Source organism: Paramisgurnus dabryanus, chromosome 12 (assembly GCF_030506205.2).
Source record: "Paramisgurnus dabryanus chromosome 12, PD_genome_1.1, whole genome shotgun sequence".
In the NCBI taxonomy this organism is placed as follows: domain Eukaryota; kingdom Metazoa; phylum Chordata; class Actinopteri; order Cypriniformes; family Cobitidae; genus Paramisgurnus; species Paramisgurnus dabryanus.
Genome location: NC_133348.1, coordinates 35,554,187 through 35,568,941, shown reverse-complemented (window position 1 = coordinate 35,568,941; position 14,755 = coordinate 35,554,187). Strand labels below are relative to the sequence as shown.

General features: G+C 36.6%; 1 protein-coding gene across 1 annotated transcript in view; it reads left to right on the top strand.

The window, feature by feature from the left end:
* Nucleotides 1-14,755, top strand: part of rev3l (REV3 like, DNA directed polymerase zeta catalytic subunit) — a 62,288-nt gene that overhangs the window by 21,455 nt on the left and 26,078 nt on the right. The window contains exons 2-12 of the mRNA XM_065263698.2: nucleotides 2,618-2,807; nucleotides 3,118-3,192; nucleotides 3,555-3,715; nucleotides 9,084-9,207; nucleotides 9,304-9,398; nucleotides 10,896-11,000; nucleotides 11,555-11,639; nucleotides 13,398-13,534; nucleotides 13,942-14,070; nucleotides 14,223-14,457; nucleotides 14,579-14,718. Coding sequence (XP_065119770.1) covers nucleotides 2,618-2,807; nucleotides 3,118-3,192; nucleotides 3,555-3,715; nucleotides 9,084-9,207; nucleotides 9,304-9,398; nucleotides 10,896-11,000; nucleotides 11,555-11,639; nucleotides 13,398-13,534; nucleotides 13,942-14,070; nucleotides 14,223-14,457; nucleotides 14,579-14,718 — 1,476 coding nt within the window. The remainder of the gene's footprint in view (nucleotides 1-2,617; nucleotides 2,808-3,117; nucleotides 3,193-3,554; nucleotides 3,716-9,083; nucleotides 9,208-9,303; nucleotides 9,399-10,895; nucleotides 11,001-11,554; nucleotides 11,640-13,397; nucleotides 13,535-13,941; nucleotides 14,071-14,222; nucleotides 14,458-14,578; nucleotides 14,719-14,755) is intronic.

Genomic DNA, 14,755 nt, shown 5'->3' with positions numbered 1-14,755 from the left:
TAAGTCTAAAATACCGAACTTGTCCTTTAAATGAGAGAGAAACAGCCGACTGACCAGAAAGAAGCTCAGCATTCACGTAATGACCTTGATATGTCACCATGGAAACTCAAACATTATAACTATCCATTAAATTCTGCCATTAAATAAATCTCTCCATGAATAGTTGAAACATATTAAACATATGCCTGAATAAGTCAGCAGTGTTAAAATATGAATTTGTGCGTCTCTCACCTGCGCTCCATGACCTAACGTCCTTTATTTTTGACAGCTGTCAGTGAGATGAGATGATAGTGGGCTGGGTTTTGTGTGACGTTGGCCTGCAAATGCAGATACGGTGGCTGGATTGCGTTTACATAACACTGAGATCCGATCACAAAGCGTCCTTGACTACCTCTGCATCAGGGGCCCGTTCTTCGTACGTCGCTAACTCAGTTAGCTGGATTTGATTGTTGATGATTTGGCATGATCTTGGATTATTTGGTTCTTCGAAGCTCATTCTAAACTTGGTGTCATAGCAACAGGTCCCTAAGCTCAAACCTGCTCGGGAGCAGGCTTATTTCATGTAAACAAGATTAGTTTGTACCTTTTTAAGCGGATGTGATACGGAAAGTCTGACGCAGTCGCGTATTCTTCATTATACGAGCGCAATCTGCGTAAGATGCATGATTAATATAAAGAGCTTTTCAAATTCAACACGTAATAAAAAAAGAATATATTAATTAAATCTTTTAGCGATGTTATTTAAAAAATATATAATATAACAAATATATTTTCCTGTACTTGTGCGACTTGTTTTTGTGTAACAGGTGTTTGATTATTATTCTTAAACGAATGGCATGCTGATCACATTCATTTTAAATTTGTTTGAATTTTCCTTAATAAAAACAGCAATTAATCATACCCAGCACTAATAGATGTTATGTACAATAAAGACTATTACTCTAATTTTCATTTGAATAAACTAATCTCCTATTTTAGTTTTGTCTTTAGATTGTCAAGTAGCTTTCAATGTCATGCATAAAAATGACCAAAATAACCAAATAAGTTTTTTGCACATATTTTCACATATCTTTATCTTCTTTACTACACTTTTCTGTGCAGACTCAGCAGATGCAGGACTTTCAGTTAACGTGGAATACTGCTAATATAGTCAGAAATCAGTTAAGAATAATGCAATTGAAGTAAACTTATTTAACCACTTGCATATAGTTTCTCTAAAGGACTACAATCTGAGAGGATTTCTTTACTGTCATGTGCATTGCTATCAGAAACGGTTGTATTTTATAATCTTTTGATGTAGAATAACATTACCATTCCCTTACTGCACATCATACTTTATTTACCACATTATTGGAAACTGCTAAAAGTGTTGGTGTATTATCTACAACTGCACAAAAGCGAGGAAAACACTATCTTATAATACACTACAATTAAAATTTTATTTATCAGGAATTAAATTGTTGCATTGGCTGTCGGTTTAAGAAAGAGCAACTGCTCCAGAGATGATCTGTACAATCAGCCAGTTTAGAGACATCACTCCTGCCAGCACATCACATGAAGATGGAGGGCCACCACCTGTGTTTTTTTATTCTGCTTTTTAAGTTGCTGTTACAAACAGACAAAATAGCATTTAACTGTTTTTAAAAGAGACTTAAAGTACTTTAGGAGCATCAAATTTTAATTACAATCATTAATTTCAATCTTTGACAAGCATAGTAAAGATATCAAGATTATATTTTACAGAAAATTTTGAATTATTTATGGTGATTTATGTACTAAAGTAGCTTTAACTGGGTTTTTAAATTCAGTCACATAAAAAGTTCACAACCTTCCATCAATAGCTCTCAGACTGCAGGGGTTAAAAATGGGCGTGTTCTTGGCCATTGTAACAACTGGCCAATCACAGCGTGGCTGATCAGTGTTTCTACTATCGATATGTATTGACTTTTCTTGCAGTGCACGAACGCGCAGTGATCTCAGATTCAATCCTGCCATAATAATCATCAACAGCAGTGGTGTTCAAAGAACCAAATAAGCGAGATTATAATTAACCAGATCTAAACTTCTCGGATGTCTCATTTGATCTCGGATGTATTAAGCGACGTACGAAGAACGGGCCCCTGGACACACAGATCGGATAACATTCCAAACACAAACGCGTTTACGCTTGTCTTTTCAATGTGTTTGTGGACAACATCCGGATACAGGTTGCATGTTAATGCCAAGTGTAAACGCAGCCATACATACATACATTAAAGTTTTAATTTAAGATTTGTTAATCTGTGTTTAAATGTAAGTGGTGCAATACAACTAGAATTCAAATTAAACCGAGATCAGCAAACCTTAGATTAGCTTGAAACTGACAAGAAATTTGTTTGTCGTAAGATGTATTTTAGGCTGTAGATGCCTCAGGGTTCCACCCCAAACACCTTTTAAATGAACTTGTTTATCCATTAGGCAAAACTTTTTTCCTTGACAGTGGTCTGATCATACTGTTTTTAATGTTATCAGTGAACAAAATTTTTTTTTGACAAAGATGTCTGTCCAGACAAAATGAAATGCTCAAAAACTCTGAAAGGGCTGCAGTGTGCTGATGGTCTCTCTATTTTGTTTCCAGGCCAGAAGACATGTCTTCATCTGCATGGCGTGTTCCCTTACATCTACGTGCCATACGATGGGTTCGGACAACAGGCAAATCGTTACCTGCGGCAGGTGGCCTATAGCATCGACAGAGCCGTGAATGTCAGCATGGGAAATCCCTCATCTAACACCCAACACATCTTTAAAGTGGCTCTCGTCTCTGGCATGTACGTTTGGAGATATGCAAGTGCACAGTAGGGCTTGCCTGACTTCATTCATACTAGTCAGCTATGAAGTGTGTCAGTGTTTATCTGATGTAAATGAAGTTTGGGGATTTTCTCAGTGAATACGACAGGAACAACTGTGATCCATGACTAGTTCACACAGATCCAACGTAATGAATAGTGGCAAAACTATTTGATTAGTCAATGTAGTACATACAGGCACAAACATGATTACAGGCATGTGTATTAACAAAAACATAGTCTTAAATTTTATGAAGCCTACAGAGAGATTTGACCTACTTTCTCTTCTTAGGCCTTTCTATGGATACCATATGAAGGAAAAAGCATTCATGAAGATTTACCTCTACAACCCTCAGATGGTCAAAAGGTGAGAAATTAAAATCAACCATAGCAGTTGGTCCGACTGACAGCAAAATATACACCAAAATGTATATAAAATTGTAATACATTTCAAATAAACTGAATTGAACAGAATTGTGTTTAATAAGTAGCAAGGTTTTACTCTGGGCTGTGATTCACTGATATAGCACACAGTGTGTTTGTGTTGACTGTAGAAAATAGCTTTTGTGGGCCCACGTGTCTCCACAGTGCATAAACTGTGTGCATCTATTTTAAGCTCTTAACAGTGTTACACACTGACTGAAAGTTAAAACATGTGCTCTTTTTATCATACAGTATGTAAACCTTGACACAAACATACATACTTTACACACTTTCCTCTCTCTGTAGGGTGTGCGAGCTCCTGCAGGGCGGCGCTGTGATGAATAAGAGCTTTCAGCCCCATGAAGCTCATATTCCCTATTTACTGCAGCTCTTCATCGATTACAACCTCTACGGCATGAACATGATCAATCTTGCTGCTGTCAAGTTTCGAAAGAGCCAAGCGACGGGTAATGCAGACAGACACAGACATCATGCTTGATTGATTGGAACCATTTGTGAGTGGAGCCAAAGTCCCTTTAGGGAAAGTCACTGTACTCGCCGGACATACTTACAGTGCATCACGCCAGCTTATTAAGAAGGCAGATATCCCCCAAAACACTTTGAATTTGAATTGCGTAAACTTGATTTATAGACAGGTGTCATATAACAAAATTGAAACATTTTTACGGTCATATTTTTTAAAGAGTTATTTTTTGTCCTGAATTTTTAGATCGTAAATATACAGTTTTGAAAAATACAGCTTCAGGTTTTCAAAACAAAGAGGAACTACAAATCAACAAATTCAATTTTATAAAATTCTAAGCACATAAATTCAGTTCATACAGAAAGTCAGTTAGAGGTCAAGCTTCTGGATTGCAAAGGGAAGAGTAGAGGATCTCAGAAAAGTCAAACCGGGAGCTACATGCAGACAAACACTTAAATGCTTTGACTTTAATTCCCTTCTGCTATACCTCCAGGAAATGACATACATTTTTAAACTGCATTTGTTCACATGGATCTCTTCTTATGCATGATCAGCACTTTTAATGGATTTGTCATGCATTTGATGGACGAAAATCAATACTTAAAAAAATGCTTGCTAAGGTCAAAATAAAATAACATATTTTTTAACACAAATTAAACCTGACATCAACAGTACAGTTCATTTAATTTCATAAGCTCAAATTGTGCTAAAAAATGCTTTTTCCATCTCAATTCAGCTATTGCAGGTTTACAAAGGTAGAAAAGTACTAATGCTATAACTAAGATTCAGGAAATTTTCCACCTCAACCCAGAAATGATGTCTGGAATGGCACTCTTTCAATGTCATTAAAACACTTCACATTTTGATGTTACTAAATACTTTTACACAATTCAGACTTTGGTTGGTAAATATCCTAAATCTGAGCCGCCAATTGGGTCAATCTCACCCCATTGGCAGAAACATTGGGATTGTTTTAAAGGGGACATATCTTGAAAATCAGACTTTTCCATGCTTAAGTGCTCTATTTGGTTTCTGGTGCTTCTATCAACATAGAAATATTGAACAAGATCAACCCAGTAACTTAGTTTTGATCAACCATTCTCTGCAAACATGTAAAAAGGTCATTGAAATTTGGCTCCCCCTGTGATGTCAGAAGGGGATAATGCCGCTCCTTAATCTGCACAATCCAATTACAATACTGACATTTATTGCACATTTTTACTCACACCTACAAAGTGGCATTTTTAACATACTATAATAAATTATCTATATGATATTTTGAGCCAGAACTTCACATACATACTCTGGGGACACCAAAGATTTATTTGACATCTTAAAAAAGTCTTGTGAAATGTGTCCTTTAAGAAATAGTCCAGTAGCAAACTTCATTTCAGTCCACTACATCATAAATGTTAAGCACAAATTCACTTAAATTGTAGATTTCTAAAAACTATACATTTTGATTTAAAAAATGTTAGATATTTGTACTGAAAACCGAACAAAAATGCTAAGTAAGAAAGTAATTTTTTGCAGTGTAGTGTTAGTGTTAAGTGAAAATGTCCAGAAGATCATAACAGATAAGTCTTGATAGACAGAATCTTGTTTTTAAATCAGTTATTTTATAGACTATTAAAGATATTGTACGCACTGTATTAATACCTAATTAACCCGTTTAATCCCAAATTTTTTTCTTGGAATTTGAATACATGCAATTTACTCCTTAGACCTCCCTAACACACAAACTTTATGCCTTCTTTGATTTTATGTTGGTTAAGTTAGTGAAATATTGTCCAGAGCCAACATCAACTCTTTTAGAGCTTTCAGAAATAAGAAAAAAGACACGGTCACAAATGTGACCGGTGGGATTAAACGGGTTCACTGCAGCGTTTTACCTGTATATGGAGATGGATCCTCTATATATAGATATTATAAATATGAGGCGATGACTAGGAGTCTGTTTTAAGGAGGTCGTTTATTTTCTATTAGATTTTATCCGTTGCTCTTTCTCATCTTTCTAATCAAAGATGTTCACGATATGAGAAAACACTGTGTCAGACTACCGTACATCGCTCCAGCAGCGCACGTGTCACTGATATAAAAGCGAGTTTTGTCTTAGCTTGCTTGAAATTCAGAAAACTTTTAGCATGATGTGCGAGAAGTGCTTTCTTTATTTGGCGACTCAGCTCCATGCATGCGCTTATTATGAAATTACAGAAATTCCTCATTCATTTGTTATAATTGGATTATTTGACATGTTTCTCCGTCTCACTCAGTCTAACATGCAGGAGTGCAGAGTTAGCCACACCCACTTATTTACATACCACAGGCTGCACAAAATAGAAAAATCTGTAACATCATTTTATTTCACGGAATAATGGAATATACCGTCATATAATATTGTAGCCCAGTTTGTGATGAACACAGTGTTATGAGACTTTTGCCATTAATATGTTTTTAAACAACTGAAAAAAGCACAAATGTCAGTGCAGGTCAAAACTTCTCAAGGGGGCCAATACACGTAAAGATCTTTTAATCACCTTTAGTGTTTGGTCGAGTATCCTATCCTGCCTGAGAGGTGCTGTATGATTTTCAAGTTACAGCCGACATGGAGCATTCTACAGTAAATGCTTAAACGGCAGCTGTCTTATGTAGGGAGCAGAGACCAAGACAGTATCTCATTTTAGCACACTTAAGGCACATGCTCTTCTAATGTTTCTCTGTGACCAGGTCAGAAGAAGGATATTGTCCTGTTATTGAGAATAATTGACAGGGAATAGGGCAGTGTGCGAATAAAGATGGCTGGCTGTTGTTTTAAATTGAATCTATAATCTTTCTGCTGTTCTGCCGTAATTGTTCTGCTCTGTCCTAGATAAAAAGGCATTTGTGTATTTGTGTATGCATGTGTATCCCTCAGCATGACGCTGACATCAATTACAGAGTTAATGACCAGGATCAGGAAATCCCATCCATCCGGAGATTTAACACGAAAGTACACACTCTGGACAAATCTCCTCAGACAAAAGGTGTTTTGGAGTGTAAGAGCTCCACACTGACATGGGCGGTCAGCCATAACAGCTTTAGCTTCTTTAAAGTAATCTTTTAGGTTCAAAGTGAAGCACCATTAGCAGCATTTGTGGCATAATGTTTTATCATCAGTTATCAGTCACTGTTTGTGCTAATCTCTCGAGTACCTATAGAGTAGTATTACATCCTTCATATATCATAAGAGTCTTTATTTTTTCAGATTTATAAAAGACAGATTAGCTTTACTGATTCATTTCAAATAAACCAGAGCTCCTAAAGGTGTACAGCGGGAGGAGCGAGTCACGAGCAAGCAACAAACTAAACATATCCCACTATATCTGGATAACTTATGATTCACTACATGTTCATGTTGTTTACATTATATGTACTTATTTAAAAAAAAAAGTTTATTTGAAAGTTTACAAAAATGTTCCAAAATTTGTATGATCCCTGGCGAAGTGCATTCTGCACAGAAATACTGTCATACGTCTAACTACTTTTTGACACTTTACCTATGTTTAGCATGAAGAATCCAACACTTAAAGCAAATAAAACGGTTTATATTAACAAACTTACATTAGAAATAACAGTCAGTGATTAGTAATAGACATTTGGGATGGCATGAGGTAAACTATGAGAATCTTCATATTTTTGGTAAACTAAAGCACCATGATGAATTAAAGAGCTTATTTTTCTTCATTTTCAAAAAACAAAAACAGTTTAATTATAAATTAATTTAAAAACATAAAAATAGTATTAGAATTTATCCTTTAAGGCTTAATATTATACACCTTAAAACATTTTAAGACTTTTGTTTAACAAAGTACATAGTAAGATTGTTGCCAATGAAGCTTTGATTCCTGCACAAAACAATTTAGTCAAATAAAAGCCACATAAACTCTTTGACCAATGAAAGGAGAGTTTGCTCGTACATGACTTGTATTAATAAATACGTTTGTTCCGCTTGGAAATACTGCCAACATGGACAGAGATGTTTGCATTAAATTTTACTTTATTTGAAATAAAGTTTGGTTTTGTTATAAAAGAATAAATAAAGAAACCCACTTGCGTCGGTTGCAAAATTACTTAAATTGTACCAAAGAAAGTGGTCTGTCCTTTGTGGAGGCAAGCAGAAACAATCAGATATTATGCTCACACTACATCACTGCCACTTGTCATTGGTGTAAATGAGCACATACACGCGCGCAGGCTAGTTATTAACGGCGGTACTGGAGTCCACACAAACCGTATTCCAGACCACCCTTTTTAGGTGGAGTTTGGTGCGGTCCGCAGGTGCTCTCCCGAGTTCAAGAAACATTGTTCACATCATCCAACGAAGCAAACTTTTATCAGTCAAACCTGGGTGAGCACCAAAAGTGCTAGTGTGAAACCCATCTAACTTTATTTAGTGTGAGTTCTTCCCCAAGATGATGAACTTTTGATTAAACATTACATTTCTGATAAGTTCCTATTAGCTTTGTGTACTGCTGTTTACTGGGTCACCTTCCTAACTAGCAGTAAGTTGTCATGACAACAAACTTAAAAAACTTAAGAAACTGCTGTGCTTCACTAGTCTCATGTCAATACATTTAGGGGCGGTTTCCCAGACAGGGTTTAAATTAAGCCAGGATTATTTAAGAAGTTTTTACAAATATAGCTTACAAAAAACATTACTGATGTGCATCATGAGACAAAACAATGTCACTGATATATTTTAGGATATGTCAGTGCAAGATGTTTTCACTTAAGACAGCTCAAAAAAGCATTTTGGTCTTGGACTAGACTTCACCATGTATGGGAAACCACCCCATAATGTTCACCAGGGGTGAGTCAGAACTTTATTGATGATTGACATTTTGCAAAAATGCTGTTGGTACACCTAGAACTTTCCTTTAAACATAATATATCCGAATGTGAGTAAATTAATGCACAGTTCCAAAAACACATTACAAATAATGCATTATTTCTTTGCCATTTTTAGAGGATTTCAAGTTTCAAGTCCTTTCTGTCATGGCAGACCCACTATAGACAATGTGCCAATCCACACTTACTGAGAGTAGACAGCACAGACACACAAAGGCATGGGTATAAAAACAGTTATATGGAGCAGTACAGAATATAGGGATCTCAAAAAGCATTAGTTACTGTATTGGGTTAAATCAAACCCCCGAGGCATCAGGAATTGCATCATTCAGACAACTTTCTACCTCACAGAAACTGTTGCTCATTAAACCACTGATTATACTTATTTGAAATGACTGGTACAGTCAATTACATAATACAGGAAAGGATTGTTACTGTTCATAACATTCAGGCTTTCTCATTAGGTGGAGAGATGTCAAGTAGAGCGAACACCACCAACCCATGGACAAGTCCCTGCACTTCCAAGCTCAATGACAGTGTATTGAGGGACACGGTGCCCACTCGCTGGGGGGAGGACAACATACCAAGGTGTGTTTGTGTTGTATATGTATTGGTGCCAGTGTTATTTTTGGAACTATAATGTGACATTTGACCTTTTGTCGTTTCTGTGTGTGTGTTTTTCAGTTCTCTGATTCTGGAGGAGGTGGATCGCATGAGTGTGTGTGAGCTGGAGGTTGATGCTGTTGCTGCAGATGTTCTCAACCGCCTGGAGATTGAGAGTAAGCTACTAAACTTGTGTCTATGAGGGAGAAACTGTTTAAAACTTTTGTGAGCTGTGTAGACAGGGTTGGGCAAAAATAATTGGGAAAAATTGTCTTGCTGGGATGACAACAAGATGAATTGAAATAAGGTGAACAAACTGATCATTTATGTGTATTTCTGAAAACCTTTGCTCGAATAGGAGTTCCTCTTGAAATTAAGTTTTTAAAAAAAGATACTACAGCCAAATATCAAAATTTGTGATGATTTACACACCCTCAAGCTATCCCAGATACATATCTCCATCATATTTTAGACAAACACATTTTGAGTTCTTTTAGTAAATGCCCTTGCTTTTCAAGCAAATAATGGTAGAAAACAGGGATCAGGGAACAATTTCTGAATTTAAACCTCACAAAAAGCACATTCATCCTTCACAGATGTAATCCACACGGCTCCAAGGAGTTCATAAAGGTCTTCTGTGGGTAATTGATGCGATTTTGTTAGAAAAATATCCAGATTTCAAACTTTACAAACTGTAATACATGTTTTGCATTGCATTTTGCATGCATTGCATTCCTTGCTGTAAGGATTTAACTTCATGTCATGCAGTTGAATGTTTTCAACTTAACGCGATTTAAGGCGCATAGTGCCTGGTTTCAGAGCTAATGCGCGGCCCAATTCGCATTATTCACATTGCCCGCGTGAGTTTGCATCTTTTTATTGACTTTGTATGTAACCTACTTGCGCAAATGGTTGAATTTGCATTTGTTGTGTGTGCCCCGTATTAAATAGATTTTGTAACAGCGGCATCTTGGACTCACACAATTCACAGAAGAGTTTTAGCGTAATGAGCGTACGTTGCCATGGGTATATTACGAGTGAATCGCATGATTCCAAGATGCCGTTGTTATCAGAAGCTAGATATTATAATTTAAAAAGTTTTAACTGATAAATGTAAACCTTGTCCTGCTGTCTAAGTTGCTCTGGATAAAGGCATCTTCCAAATGCATAAATTTAATGTTAAAATAGACAGTTAAAGTCCCAGAAAGTCTCAATCAACTTTACTTTTGTATTGCAATGTATTTTGAGTGAAACGGATTGACACACAAGGAAAACAGCTGGCATGGCTAGTGTTTCTCACTGTGAATTAATTGAATCTAGAAAAATAGGTGTTTCATTTAGAAATGGGACTCGCAGCAGACTGATAGTTGGAGGGGGGTGGTTAACTGATGCCCTGTCAAAACCGTCCAACTTACATTATCAGAGAAGGATTGGCACAAGAGGGCGGAAGTACATTTTCAGATTTCGGTTAAAGTTTCTGAGGGAATAAAAAAACATTACCCACACATATAAATTGTTTATAATGAGCACTGCAATATTCAATTAAAAATAAGTATTACTAGTTTTGATTTTATGGGGACTTTAAGTTAATAAGAAGAACACTGACAATGTTGTGTGAGGTGGATGTGGCCCATGCTGATTCATATGTGCCTAAATTCTGTACTTCTGTTCAGATCAGATTGGGAGAAACCCGGGTCTCCAAGCCATCTGGGAGGATGAGAAACAGCGACGACGAGACAGAAGTCAAAGCTCTCTTATTGATGTCCCTGAGTCACAGGGTGAGACACACATTTATATATATGATATGTCAGTGACATAATGTTCTCAAAACTTTTAATGGTAATATTTTATTAACTAAAATGTTTCCAGACAAAGTTAATTTTATAAACTCAAACTTGGGCAAAAACTCCTGACATTACTTAAACTAACTTATAATTTAAGTCATTTCAAATTAATATTTGTAAATATAACAACCTTTGTCCAAAATTTGGTACATTGCAGGAGCATTGTTTTGAGTTGAAGCTATCATCGATGGTTAATGCACATTAGACAAATTATAGTACACTCTACTATCACAACTTAGCCCGGATTGCTTTCTATACAAATAGGAAACCATTCTGGAATCCACATGAACTATACCTAAAAAATCCTTTAAATATAGTTTAATTTAGAAAAACGTTTACACCAACCACACCCTGCTTTTATACCGTCTTTGGTCTGTAGTGTTTAAATGGTTTTGTTTTTAATTGTTATTTCATCCTCGTAAACCACTATTATTATTATTATTATTATTAAATGCTGCCTAATTCAGTTGTTCTGAATATGGTTTCAGATCGAGAATTTGTGGAGTTTGTGGAAAGTGAAAGAATCCTAATGAAGAGATTTAAGGAAATTCTCAGGGACAATGAATTTGACGTGTAAGTAAAATCTGTTTTATCTGTCCAATGGATCTTTGTGGTTTGGGTCACTACCTAAAAACAGCCCTTCACACTCGATTTCAGTTTTAAATAAAAGATTTGATGCTGCTGTGTGTTTTAGGATTTAGGAGTTGATTTGATATTTCCTTTAGTCAATGCCAGTATCACATTATTATAGCATTTAGCATTTGCAAAAAATCTAAAAGGTTTACATGATAATATAATGATGTTTAGGGCTTGGTTTTGGATTTTTGTTCATACAAAGAGTTTGCCAGTCACTCTTGTTACCACCTATAGACTGATTTCACTTCAGCGATGCTCAGGTGGGAAGAAACCTGGAAGTAAAGATAAACAAAATGCTTTGGACTACCAACTGGAAGCTACTAATGATTTTTTTTATCTTAGATGTGGAAAAATGGGCCAGAGGACTGTAGCCTGGCTAACATGAGACCAGTCTCATAGAGAATGAGACGTGGTCTGGGAACCATATCATTTTCTCGTATTTGAGGCGTGGTTTACGAATGCCCAGAGCCGTTTATTGAGCGCTACCAATGTCTATCAAATTTGTCTGTACGTAGCTCATCGCCAATCGTTTCAATTTTACCAGATGAAGTATGTAGAGCGACATCAATTCAAAAGTAAACGACTTTTATCGTATATGAGTGCAGCTGAAAGCTATGCAACTAAACCGGTAGCTGTATATTGATATTGAAAAGCAACAAATTTTAGTGCCACTACGACAACCACAGTACACGCATAATGACAATGATATTAATAAATACCACTTACCATTTATAAGTTAAATGTACTTCGTCGACGACGACGACGATGCCTAGCAGTTGGTCCTATAAAACTCTGTTTATCATGTCTTATTTATGGATATTTAATAGCCCAGTTTAACGCCAAAAGTTGCTCTTTTTTAAATAAACTTGCGTTTAAAACTACTTAGAATACCATCAAAGGCATTGAAACGTAACTTCACGGCTGTTGTCGTATTATAACAAATAACAAAACTGCCTCCGTTTGCTGCATAGACGTCGTCATCGTCTTGCTGCCGCCTCCCCCGTTCTGTGTGGCAGGGGTTCTAGTGGACCAATCACAGTGCTTTTGGTCCGCGTAGAATGGACGCATTGTTAAAATTTTGGCGAGGTACGCGTCAGGCTACACACAACCTATGCATAACCTATGGCATAGCTACGCCCTAGAACCTACGCTCGACTATAAATCACATTAAAACGTCAACTTTGTCAGCAATCACTAGTAATTAATTCATATGTTCCCATTAGTGGCCATTAATAAACACATAATGTTCTCCAGCACGTCTATGGATGGCATCACCGCTTATTCTCAAATTACTAATATTTAATTGTACGCTATGGATGGCAGCTTTAAAAGATGGCAGAAATATTTTATAGTATGGCTGAAGGGACCAACATCCCTCATTAGCAAATGTATCCACATCTAAGATCATAAATCGTGTTAGTAGCTCTAGTGGGTAGCTCAAGGAATAGTCGTTTACCCTTACTTCTTCCACCAGAGCCTTAATTTTCATTTAAACATGGCAGTGGAGTGAAATCAACATCAAAGTGAAATGATGTCAAAGTATACAGAGCAAATCGTGAATTATTAAAATCCAATGAAGGGAAAAAAGGCTCTGTACATTGTGTTGTGAGGGGACTTGCCAACCCTTGCTCATGCAAGTGCAATTAGAGATTACAAGTGAGGCAGAATTAATTTGATATTTATTTTCAACTGCAGGACTCAGGCTGGTTCTGAAGTTGATGTGAACGACGACTCTTTCCCTGAGCTCTCCCTTCATTCAGTACTCTTGACCCCAGATGATTTACCCTGCATACCTGCCAGCCAAGTGGCTGTTCACCAAGATTCTATTAAAGGTGAGGTGACACAGTATTCTTAAATGAATTTATTTGCTGCTAAAATATAAAAAAATAAGATTACTGATTGTTTTAACCATGAACAAACCACACCATATGCCGCTGCACAGTGCTGTTAACATTAGTTGTGTAAAAACAAACACTGACACACTTTTTATAAGAAATTATCATGTAACTTGAATGGAATACAGCATGGAATTAGGATGGAAAATTGCTTCCAACCATTTATAGCCCACACTCAAAAAATCTGTGTCTGCCTTTTGCCAATAAACAAAACTCTACAAGCAAGAAGACTGAACACATAGGAAATAAAGAGTGGTGTGGGCAGCTTTCCTCCAGACTGTCTCACTGTTTGGCAGCAGTGATACTGAAAATAACTGTTATATTTTTTTCTTTTCTCAATACAGAAACAAAACCACCTGGTGGCAAAGACGCTGAGGTGGCAGTTGTTGATGAAGAGGCCATTTTGAATTTGTTAGAAAACAGCCAGACCTTCCTACCTCTCTCTCAAAAATCCAACCAATCAGCAATACTCGGTATTGAAACTCTCAAATCAGATTTAATTTCTATTTTCATTTCTATTTCTATTTGGTTTTTTTTTATCTTTTTTTGTACATTTGTATGCATAAGCATAATGCCTCTTTTATTGTTATGATCAAGTTTAAGATTAGTTGTTTAACTTTTTTAGACAATAGTCAAGACCAGCCTATGCTGGATTTGCTTGAGGCACTTGCTGATGATGGTCTTGGAGCTGAAAGGTCCAGAGCAGTGTCCCAGCAGTTGCTGTCTGGAAATTCTGGCTGCTTCTATAACAGTGACGATGAGGAAGCTGGTCCTGAACTAGAGAAAGAGGAGTCAGAGCTCAGTGTAATCATGTCACAAAGATGGGACAGTGACATTCCACAACACTCCGCCAGGCGAAGGTTACCATTCTTCCTCTGACAATTGGAAAATGGCCTCTTATCTGCCAAGCAGAACAAATTATTGAATTTATTTTTACGACTTTTCTGCCATTTAAGAAATGTCTGTGTTATCTCTGCACAGATTATGTATGAGAGAAGCAAATGAAAGCTCCAGCGAAGAGCAGCAGGTCTCTTCAGATGAGGAAATGGATTGGAAGGGAAACTCTCTTCTTGCTGATCTGTCTATTCCACAGTTAGATGGGGCTGCAGATGAGAACAGTGGTAAGCATCAATTTAATGAAGAGTATAAAGTGGAAAA